The sequence below is a fragment of the Paroedura picta genome, chromosome 1, assembly GCF_049243985.1.
Source record: "Paroedura picta isolate Pp20150507F chromosome 1, Ppicta_v3.0, whole genome shotgun sequence".
NCBI classification, from domain to species: Eukaryota; Metazoa; Chordata; class Lepidosauria; order Squamata; family Gekkonidae; genus Paroedura; species Paroedura picta.
Window position 1 is genome coordinate 98,732,487 of NC_135369.1, and position 11,965 is coordinate 98,744,451.

Below are 11,965 nucleotides of genomic sequence, written 5' to 3' on the forward strand. Positions count from 1 at the left end.
CGCATTCCCTTGCTTCCAAAACATTTGATAGGTGGCAGCTAAGATGCCACCCTCTTTCGGGGTAAGCTGCCAAAATAACAGCCATGAATTTGGCATAGCCTCTTAACCTATTTTGAAGAGTGCGCTCGCATGTGATTTTTTCCCTCTTCCGTTTTTTTGAGCGCTCCCCCATATTGCCCCCTTCGTCGTCCACTGGTACCAAGGCAAACATATCCATATAATACCCATCCAGAATTTTATTACGTACCTTACTTGTCAAATGTAAGCCCAGGGGAGCATCGCCATCCTTGTATCTCCCTGGAGGGTCAAAAACTTCCCCCGTGATGTCACCCTCTTCTAGCAGTTGTTTTGCCTCCATTCGGCAGGGAGACAACCAAGGAGGGAGGCCAGGAATAAACGAACCCTCCAACCAATACTCCCTATCCCTTTGGGCATCCCTCTCATCCTCATCTGAGGATGACTCACCAGATGAATGTGCACAGTGAGAAGCGCATGTCCTCCTATGGTGACAAGCTCGATGCCTCTTCTTCGGCCTAATATGTGTACTGGAACTTTCTTCATTTTGTTCTTCGCCAGAAGCAGACTCGCTGTGGGCACTCCCACCACTGTCATCCTGTACTGCGTCTTGACCCGGAGCAGCCCCTGTCAGCTGCGCAATGGCCTGGGAATAGCCCTGCCAAAACAAGGCTGAATCCCCCCTTCAACATTTCCTATTTTGAGGTTAGGACCAACCCCCCCTGGTACTCACAGTTGTTCCGCTTCTCCGTTGCCTGCCGGACCGAGACTGAGGACTAGAGGTAACTCTGCCTCGGTTGGACCATGATCTCGAACTCCTAGCCCTACCTTGCTGGCCTTGGAACATGTTTAAATCAATAGGAAGTCCAACAGGTAAACCTGCTGACCGTGGCTGAACTGGGCACCGGCCGCCAGACCCTGAAGCAGCCTGATGGGTTTTTTGGCGTACGCGCTGTTTGGGGCTGGACTGTTTACTCTGACCAGTGGCTGCCCACGTGCGGTTTCTTGAAGACCCCACCGCAGTCAGGCGTGCTGATCCGTGCGCCCTGCCACCCGATGACTGCAGTGATGCCTCAGAAGCCAGCCTGCTAGATGAGCTGGGTTGGGCCCCTTGTTGACACTTGCCCCCCCCAATTGATCTTTGAAGAGCCTAAGCTGCAGCCGGTCTCTGTGGTGGTCGGCTAGCTGCAGGCTTGCTGGGAGGCTCTGCTGCTTCATTGTGTGATACCGGCTCCTGAACTGACCTTGATATGTTTGCTTTCCTTTGGGGCCTAAAGCCACCCCGATGTCCAGCAGTGTTACTGGGGCCAGAGCCTAACCCCCTCCCCTTTCACCATCAGTAAGGGGGCTCGTAAGGACCCTGTGGTTTATTATAGTCTCCCTGCCAGCTTCCCGTCCTCTGCCCCCAGCCTGTTGCCTCCGCAGGGCCATTATATTGCTCAAAGCACCAAGTGCTCCAACTCTTTCCTCCCCCTTCCTAATCCGCCACACACCCTAAAAAACAATAATCAATTAATTCCCTTGAATACCCAACTACCTAACTGATTAAAGAGTTCTTTTTTAAGATTATATGTTGTTGTTTTTTAAATGATTCTCTATATATACATATAACCACATATATGTATATACTTTACTACTAACCTGTGGCGGATTGGGGAGGTAAAATTAGACCAAAAGCATTGCTACGCATTTTGGCCTAAAAAGCCCACCTCGATTTTTGCGCAGCACCAAGCTAGATGCTTCTTGATGCTGCGCCTGGAGGAAAGAGGCCGAGCACGCGCGCTCGGCTCTCTAAAATAGGCGCCGGAACACTTGTTTATCCCCCCGCCCCAGAGGCACGATGCGCCTCTCCTGCCCCGCTCCGAGGCTTTCCTGTAAGGCGCGTCTGAAGAGACGCGCCTTAATTTTGCTGCCGGGCTCGCTCCTCCGCAGCAGCAATGACGAGCCTAAGGTAAGTCCCGGCTCCTATTGTAAAGGAGTCCTCCACTTTCTTACCCAACATTTTATCAATGAGGCCATGATTGTTGCTAGAGCAAAGGCTAGAGAGAGCATTTGATTGATGTCTTAATATTACAATGTACTGTAACTAAGGAGGTGCAGACAGGGTCCTCAAAAATATTAAATTTGGCTAAAATGTTGATTTATTCCTAAATAACTTCTATAAAGAAGAACTAATACTGCTGTTTCGGATCACACAAATGTGAGGCTTAGATTTTGGATTTGTAAAGAGACAGCAAGAATTATTTTTTGGTGGGTGGGGAAACCTGATCAAATGTTGGATAGCATATTGATAACAAATTGAGCTAGTTTTCTGAGCAGGATAATAAAAAGTGCTGATTTAACTTTTAATGTATCAGATATATTCCTTATTTGTTTATATTACAGGATCATGACAAGGAGGTTAAAAGCAAGTATAAGGAACTAAAGAGACTGAGGAGTCATGTTGAAAAGTTGTGCTCTTTCAGTTGGCCAGATGACCATGCTGTGTTCCAGAATAAAGCTGAAGACTGTCTCCAGCTCTATCAGGAGGCCAGTAAAGTAATCAATCAAAGGCAAGAGACTCTGCCCCATCTTAAGGTCTTCCTAGAGCTTCATACTGCTGCATCAAAGGTACTCTACCATTTGAGACAAATGGTAGAAACAACAGGAAACATCGATAAGTCTAAATCTGAAGTGCTGAAGAAGGAGCTTTGTAAAGTTATTCAGGATGTCAGCAAACTGGAATCAACTGCAGGAACATTGGATTCATCTCTTACTAAAGCCCAGTATCATCTGAAACATGATGGCTCTGAGCAAAGGACCTCTTGCAGGAGTATTGCTGACAATCTCTGTATAGAACTAGAATCTATCCAGTCTTTGCTGGGAACAAAGCAGAGTGAAGCAGAAGCCCTTGCAGCACTGCATAAGTCCATCATGGAGCATAAAGAGCAGCTCTTAAAAAACATTGAGGACATTGAAGAAAGGGCTGACAAGGAAGGACTGAAAGAACCAACTCTTCAAGATATACAACAAAGGTAAAGAAAAAAATTAGTGAGGATTGTGTCAAGTGACCATGCCTTGGTACAGAAATATAACCAAGCTGTACCTGGGTTTGATGTTAGTAACTCTCTGAGTACATCATAAAGCAAAAGAAGGTTTTATTGAAGAAATTCAAGAAAAAGTATAAAAACAAGGCATATAGTTCAGTGGCAGTAAGGAAAGCTGACTAGTTACCTTCTACTGGAGTCTTTACACATTGTATTTGGTTCTTGAAGCAAAGAGTTCTAAAGCATACATATTACAAGTACAGTATTTGCTGGCATATAAGACTACTTCCCCCCCCCCTGAAAAACATGTCTCCAAGTGGGGGGGGGTCGTCCTATACGCCGGGTGCACTTCAGTTGGGATAGACATAGCTGCCCATAGTGGCTCATAGTACTGTATTTTGAGTGGAAATGTTGGGGGATTGTCTTATACGCTCAGTCGTCTTATACGCCGGCAAATACGGTATCTTCCTGGCAGCAAGGAGCGGGGGGGGGGAGGAAGGGGTAAAAGAAAAGGGTAACACTTCTTCTCACTAATCATACTAACAGCTACCTCTGGACCTCTTCAATGAATTACAGTGGATCCATGGAACTTTCCAGAGTGAGAGTGAGTTCCCCTTGCCATACCAGATTCACAGCAGAACTGTGTGAGCTAATTAGGAGGCCTGAGTGGATGTGTGTGGGGTGACTAACAGTCTTCAGGGAATCAGAGAACAGTGAAGTCAGCTGGAACAAAGTAGAAAATTCCTTTGAGGTGGCTTCTGTCTTCGATGGTTCTTCCATCTAGATGAAATTAAGGATAGTTAGTACCTCCTTAATTAGGCTAATGACTTACCATCAACAAATTCAGGAATCAGCACATTAAACAGTTTTAGATGACATACAGATTGTGCCAATATCAGTTTTGAGATAGTATTATAAGACTGGACGCATCGTAAGTTTTACATACTTCAATGAGGCAAAGTCAAGGATATATTCAAGATATGTGCCCTATCACTCAGATTTTGAACTGTCACTGTCATTTTATTTTATTTTATTTATTTTATTTTTTACTTTGAAACTGTATCTGCTGCCTCTTCAGAAACCTTCTCAAGGAGATGGCCAATGAAATAAAAAGAAAGCAATTGAAATGCAGAGTTGCTTCCATGTTGCTAGCTTAGCTGTTTCTTCCCATGGCAATTTGAATTATGGTAACCTTAGGGTGCCGACCAGTTACTTTTAATGCAGCTATGTTAATTAGCAGAAATCACTGACCTTAACTAGTTGTTCTACAAGTCAAGTCAGGGCTTTTCCTCCTGCTTGACTTATTCCTGAATTTTCTGTCAGTCGATCCATAAGTACTAGAATTGGTTTGGGCAGAGTTCTTCTGCATGTCTGCCCTCCCATAGCATTTACACAGTTGTGAAGTCAATTTAGTCTCATCTGCATATGAATTCAATAATGAGTCTTTCTAAAGAAAGAAACAGTTATCAGTGGTGTCACTGGTGGCATCGCAGCACCCCCATTTTTAAAGGCCCTAAAATATATTTATATATCTCTAGAACATTGTTGAACAACTGACTCCACAGGTTCTCTGAATTCCCAGTTTAAATTTTTTTAGAAAGAGTAAGCCTCTAAGTCTTTTCCTCACAGAGATACACCTTTTCCTAGAAGTTTCCTCAAAACATAACAAGAAGAAATCTAAGAATTACCCTCCAGAAAAAGGTTTGACTAAAAATGGTCTCAAAAGAAGTGGGAAGAACCCGGGGGGGGGGGGGGCTCAAAAACCAAAGTGTAAACTAAATGCACAAAAATGTTTGCAGAAATCAGGATATAAACCAAAGTAGTTGTAACTATACTATGTGACTGGGTAGAAGCAGTATTTTTGTGGAGATGGGACTATAACATTTTTTGTTTGTCCCATTCCCGGAAATCTACAACAACACCATGAATATCAGCATCTTTGCTCTACATAGTTTTTGTAATATGAAGCAGGTATTGTGTTGCATTTTTATCTGTTGCTCTTGTGTTGCAATCTATAAACCTAACAGGCAAATTAGTAACATGTAATACAAATTGATTGATTTTCAGATTAAGGATTTTTAATCAGTTGAATGATGAACTGAATTCTCATCAGCATGAACTTAAGTGGCTCATAAGCAAAGCAAAACAAATAGTTCATAAAGATATAAACCTTGCTCCAGAAATTGACAAAGAGATAAATTGCTTGGAACTCACTTGGGAGGATACAAGGAAACTAATACAGGAAAAGTAAGTACATAGTTAAACACAATGTATAGATTTTGTTAGGGATGCATAAAAATTCACCAGTTCAACCCATGCCCTCTTCACCAGTTTCCTACAGAAACAATTGTTTGTAGATTAGTTCAGTCATTGTTGATCTGTTTGTGGGTGTTTGGCGGATTATTTCACTATATTCCTTACTAACCATGTGGTACAACACAATTAACTTTGTGCATGTATGTTCCCAAGTAGCCCAAATGAAGTTTACTAACTTCTCAACCTAGCTAAATAACTGCTGTGCTCAGTAGACTACTCATAAATTATACTAAAAAGTGATGAATAAATGCTGTGGTTCATTAAAATCCTACCCTTCAGTTCCCATTTAAGTTGTCCTTCATAATGCTAATGGCTGCCCATCAGTTGAATCAGACCTTGGGGACAGGTCTGTTTAAATCCCACTGATGTGAGATTTGAACCAAAGATCTGGTCTGCATGTTAAATCCCAGGTCTGAATACTCATACCAAAATTGGGGGGGGGGGTGTCTAAGAGACCAACACCAAAAACATGATTTTTGGGCACATACCTAACATAAACTTCCCTATATACTTAGGTCAAAATCTGTCTTTGTCACATTTCTATGCCATCACTCCTATGGGAAAGTGAAATCTATGGACTATTCCCCACCATCTTACCCTTATAGAACTCTGATAAGTAAACTTATGCTGACTGGCCCAAAATTGCATAATCAGCTTCGCTGAGTGTGGAATTGAACCAAACATGTAGTGATTGGAGTGTTAGACTAGGAACGGGGAGACATGGGTACAAATGCTTATTCTGCTATGTAGTTCACTGGGTAGTTCAGTCTCTCAACCTGATCTGCATCATAGGTTTGTTGTGAGGGTAATGGTGACGGGGAAGAACTATATAAATCAACCTGAGCTCTTTGGAGGAACATCAGAATAAAAAATGTGATAGATGGGACCAGGGGACTCCCTTGTGATGGCTGTGGGCTCCATGGCACCCACTGATACCTGTTCTGGAGCTCACCAAGTGTTTTTAGAAAGTGGATGTTGTCAGGTGGAGCTTTTGCCCAGCAAGGCTTCTGATTGGCCATTGGAGATTTAATGTTGCATTTTTTTTTGTAAAGACACACGTTATTTTAGCCCCACTGACTGAATCTCTGAGTGAAGGGCAGCAGCAGCCATTTTGTGGCTGTGCCCAACATATTGTGTCAGAATTCCAAAGGTGCCTATAGGCTCAAAAAGATTGAGGAACCACTCCCATGGACTATGATATTATGGAAGGAGGTCAGATATCTTGTTCTGAGTCCATGCCATTAGAAGTAAAGTGTATTCTGTTTTTCAGGTTTATTGAACTGACCAAGATTGACCACAATTGAATTGATCTAATTGATCATTTGATACCTTAGATTATGACATTGACTGAGTTTGCTTCACATTATAATTTTTGTGCTTGCTTTGGCAGCACATATACTAAAATTGAAATTATATTTTTGACATTTAATTTTATTGAACATTTTTATACCGCTACATTTTACAAATGTATATCTAATTGCCTGAAGAGGTATGTTATAAATACTTTAATTTCTAAATACTAATTAATGTGTTATCGCTTCTCTTGACAGGCAGGAGCACTGTTGTATTCTCATTGATTTGATTAGAGAATATCAGAACCTGAAATCCATTGTAACTAAAACCATAGAGGTTGTTAGCAATGTAACAATAATCAAAATCATATTAAAAGATCTAGAAGATGTGAAATGGTCATTATCAAAGGTAAGGTACATATTTTTCCTTTAAGATAATGATAGTAGAATTTGTTTAGTTAATATATACAGACCTTAATATATATAGAAGTCCCCAAACACCCCAACTTTCTGGCTGATTCCGCACAAGGACCAATGTTGCCAATTGGTCACACAAAGCGGAAACGCTATTTTTAAAAGTGCAATCCCGGCGTTTTGCATACCTGCTTTTTTAGTGGAATCCAGTAGCATTTCATTCGTTTCCCACAGGTTTCCGGTCTTACAAAAATCACTAGACAGGAAGCAATTTTTCCTGTGCTTTGTCCTGCCCCTGGCCGTCAGTCAAACGAACAGCCAATGGCCGGTTGTTATCATGCTCCGGGAAAGCCCCTTTCCCTTTAAGAAAAGTTAAAAAAAAAACACATTGCATCGAATATGCGTTAATTCATTGCAATGGAGAGGCCCATCTAGCTGGCAGCTGGTGTGTGAGCTGGCGATTCATTGTTGCCATGCTCCCGGAGTGAAAAGAAAAATCCCCCCCCTCACGGGCACAATTTTCAGCCGAAAATAAAGGGAACTTGCAAATGGGGCTGTGTTGTGCTTGGTGTGTTAGGGGAGCTTTAAAGCACTTCTGTGGAGGGACTGTAGCCGGAGAAGCCTCGCTGGGTGTATGAAGGCTCACCAGTTCGTTGCTTTCTGCTCACTCCAAGAAAAAAAAATGGCGATCGCTTTGCTGGAAGTTCGGAGGAGAGAGCCTGGGGGAGGGACTTTGCTGGAACCGCAACAATGGGAATGCACAGGTCTTTTTCGCTACTGTTGCAGATTGTTTGCAAGAGTGTAGCGCTTTTCGGAGGATGAATCCACTTTTCTGGATTTCCCTTTAAGCGCTACAACGAATAGCTTTTTGCAGGACTGTTTCAGGAGTGTGGCAGATTGTGTGTGACATTTTGTGGAACTGCAAATTAGTAGCGTTTACAATTTGCAAGCCTTTTGCAACATTGGAGTCGTACAGAATGGACCTCTGTCTTCTCCTTTCTATCTGCCAGACTAATCAATTATCTGTTTTCCTCCATTTCTGGCCCGGACAACTTGTAGTGTGCCAGCCCAAACACAGTCCATCAGTCATCTGATTTGGCAAGTGCTTGATAACTACATTGATTTGTAGTCTTAAACAGTCAAAATAAGAAATCTGTCAAGCGCTTGTCAAGCTGCAATACACTCTGTGGGAGGCATAGAGAGGAAAGCGGTTACTTAGATAAGTGGGGCCCAAGCCACAGATAGCCTTGAAAGTTAGTACCAAACCAATGCAGCTGCCTCAGCACAGGCTGGATATGGGCCCTCCAAGGTGTACCAGTGAAGACCCTAACAGCCGCATTTTGCATCAGCTGCAATTTCCTGCATAGAGAGAGTTACAGAAATCCAACCTGAAAGTAACCATTGCATGAATCACTGTAGCTAAGCAGTCCATAGACCGTTTATGCACTGGGCACTTTACTGCCCCAGCTCTCGTGCAGGAACACAAATAGGGGGCAGATGAGGTGCACTGGGCCAAATGCTCTCCCGTGTGGGTGCAGGAAGAGGTGGGGCCACCTGCCACGGCTAAAACTCCAGCCTGCAACCCAGCATGAAACCTCCAGGGCATAAACGGTCATAGACAGGTAGGCACTAGTAGCCTTGCCTGGCAAAGATGGAAGAACGCCAACCAAGCTACTCTCTTGACCTGGGCCTCCATTGACAGGGAGGAATCCAGGATCACCCCCAAATTCCTAGCAGAGTCCAAGATGTCAAGTTGGACTCCAGCCAAGGTGGGGAGGCGCACTTCCTGATGTGCCTTCGCAGGACTTCCATCTTGGAAGGGTTGAGTCTCAGGCGACTCCAACCATCCAGCTGCTCCAACCATCCAGCTACAATGGGCATACACCACTAGGAATGTCTTCCATGTAGAAATAAAGCTGCAGTATTGTGCTCATTTACATGGGAGTAAGCACCACTGGACAAAGTTGGATTTGTGTCCTAACAAACTCCAGATACAGAAGACTCAAAGTGAAGTGAATGTCCACATTTCTATTCTGTTTAAATTAGTGTTGCAGAAACGTCTACCATACTGGAACACCATTGACATGATCCAGAGCAGGGTTTTCCAACCATGGCACTGTTCCAAATAGAACCACAATGACCTCTTAATAGTACCGCAACTTAGGGTTTTTCAAAAAGGTGATTGGGAAGAGCCCATCCACTCTGTGCTTGCTGTTTTTGGCTCCTAGGCTAGTTTTTTTAATTTCTTGGGCAGTCAGGTTGACCCATGCCCTCCCAAAGTTGCCAATTATGGGCTTGGAGGGAATGGGAAGGGGCCCTAGCTATTTAAAACTTGGCTGGTTCCTCTCTTCTCAGTTCCTTTTTTCATTGGTGGAGTTAAAAGGTGAGTTCTTCTCTGGTGGGAGCATGGGCAAGAGGTCTACCCTAGCCTTATGCTACTTGCTGTTGCTGCAGACTGGATTTTAGACTGTGCCATGGTCAGTAGCATGAGGCTGGGGTGGTCTTGCTGGGCCTCTCAAGATCTTGCTGGATGGGGGAGTGGTCAAGAGGCCTCATGCTATTTGTTACTGATGAGGGCTGAATTTTGGCCTGCGCCTTGACTAGTAGCATGAAGCTGCAATGTCCTCAATGGGCTGCTTTGGACCTTGGTAGGAGGGTGGGTGAGTGGGCAGGCGGGCAAGAGGCCTACCCCAGCCTCATGCTACTTGTTGATGTTGATGACATGTCACTTCCGTGAAGTGTATCAGGAGGCATGTTGAGCTGACATCACTTCCTGGTATCTCAAAGTATGGATAATATTTCAGCAGTACCTCCATGATCAGGAGGTTGAGAAACGATCATCTAGAGCAGGGGTAGTCAAACTGCGGCCCTCCAGATGTCCATGGACTACAATTCCCAGGAGCCCCCTGCCAGCGAACGCTGGCAGGGGGCTCCTGGGAATTGTAGTCCATGGACATCTGGAGGGCCGCAGTTTGACTACCCCTGATCTAGAGGCAGCATTCCATGCTTACATCTGCGCAGGTACAACTATATGGACAGACTGTATCCAGTGAGATAATGAGATAATGAGATAATGCATATAAGTTAGATGAATATACAACAGAACTGCTTTGCTTACAATTTGTGTATATACACAGCATTACCATATCTGTAATCCTAATTGAAGTACTAATTAAGGATGTGTAAGAAAACTTATTTATCTGGAGACTGTTTATGCCCTTAAATTCCACTGAAGTCAAGGGGTCTTAAATTAATCAAGACAACTTAAACGATACACTTATCTTAAAATTGTGTTGAGAGGTCATTAAGCACAAGAGATGGTAGACCAGTTTAAAACTGCATGTAACAAGCATATATTTCTGTTCACAGCACGAAGCAGCTAGGAATGAACTGAATGAGAGACAGAAAGAGCTGGATAACTTCACTAACAAAGGAAAACACCTGCTAGCAGAGCTGAAAAAGATACCAAATTGTGAGCCCAAGCCTGTGAAAATGGATATGGACAGTACTGTGGACAAATGGCTAGATGTAAGAAAAAAGATTAAATAGTCATGGAATCTGAAGGCCTAATTGCAGAGCAATGTAGAGCCTGTTAGTTCATAAATTTCTAAACAATCAAAGGTGAAAAAATATTGGGAAAATTTACCTATTTATTTTGAAAGAAAAATTAATGGAAATAAAACTAATTAATCCAATTTCCATTGGTTTCAATGTGAAATTGATTTCTGCTCATAATAGGATTCTCGTGCAAACAGTAATTGGTTACCAAAGTAAATAGGAAGCAAACAAGCTTTGAAATAATTTAGAATACTTTGGTCCTGAAACCACTATAGAAAACAGAATCTTGTACCTTCAGAATTTTAGGAAATTCAGCTGAATATCTTTTAAAAACCCTCTTCATTTCAATTTCAAGATTTTTAACCTGCCATTTTAAGGTTGTTTCCATTACTGTACAGTAGCAAATGAAAATATCTTTTTATACATCTTTGTCACAGCAGATACATAGAGTGGTTTGGGTTGGTCCTAGAACATACCATTTGGCATAAATAATTTCTAATTTCTGTCCTTGAAAAATATTTTAAGCATTGTATCCAACAATCTGCCAGCTGAAAGCACTGGTGGATGTAGATTTCCTGTGTGCCCTTCCCTTAGCTGTCTCTTTTGACTCCTGGAAAGATGATACCTGGGGTTGTGGGAGCTATTTGAACAGTATGGGCAAGAGGGCCCATTCTCCCTCCTCCATTAGTAGAGCTGTACTTGTGGAGAATGATGGGGAGACTTTGTTTCTTTCCACCTTCTAATTAGAGCTCCAATTTCTATGTCAGTTTGCATGTAAGGGTACCATGACCATTGGAACTGTGCTGCCCTATCTGGCCACACCCAGTGGCAGCTGGGTGGGAGGTGCCTTGGCTGCAGAGCCAAGACTGAGCCACCAAACAAGAGCAAAGTCAGTGCCCAGTCAGGGTCATTATATGTACTGAAGCAAACAGAGTTGGGGGCAAGGCAAAGAGTGGTCGAGGGACAGCCAAGGTCAGGATCCAATTATTATTATTATTATTATTATTATTATTATTATTATTATTATTATTATTATTATTATTATTATTATTATTATTATTATTATTATTATTTCGATTTATTTCCCACCATTCCCAAATGGCTCGTGGCGGGTTACAGTGTCTTAAAACCCCATTAAAACTCCCATTAAAAGACTTTAAAATGTCACAACAAATAAGCAGGGGTAGTCATCAAAGCCAGTCCACTTACAGGGAGTGAAGTCTAGAGCCATGTGCCAAGGTCAGGGAAGCCAATAAGAAACCACACAGGAGTTTTTCAGAGCAAAGGGAATCCAAGCTGGACAGGAGGGTTACTGCACAGCTTGCATCCATGCCGAGGAGCTGC

The 11,965-nt window shown here is 42.9% G+C and overlaps 1 protein-coding gene across 11 annotated transcripts in view; it reads left to right on the forward strand.

Annotated features, from left to right (window-relative positions):
- The window catches only part of SYNE1 (spectrin repeat containing nuclear envelope protein 1), a 493,810-nt gene that overhangs the window by 187,948 nt on the left and 293,897 nt on the right, over positions 1–11,965 (forward strand). For all 11 annotated transcript variants that reach the window (XM_077349398.1, XM_077349413.1, XM_077349457.1 and 8 more), the window contains 4 exons: positions 2,401–3,029; positions 5,109–5,288; positions 6,908–7,058; positions 10,433–10,591. In XM_077349398.1, the coding sequence (XP_077205513.1) occupies positions 2,401–3,029; positions 5,109–5,288; positions 6,908–7,058; positions 10,433–10,591 (1,119 nt within the window). The remainder of the gene's footprint in view (positions 1–2,400; positions 3,030–5,108; positions 5,289–6,907; positions 7,059–10,432; positions 10,592–11,965) is intronic.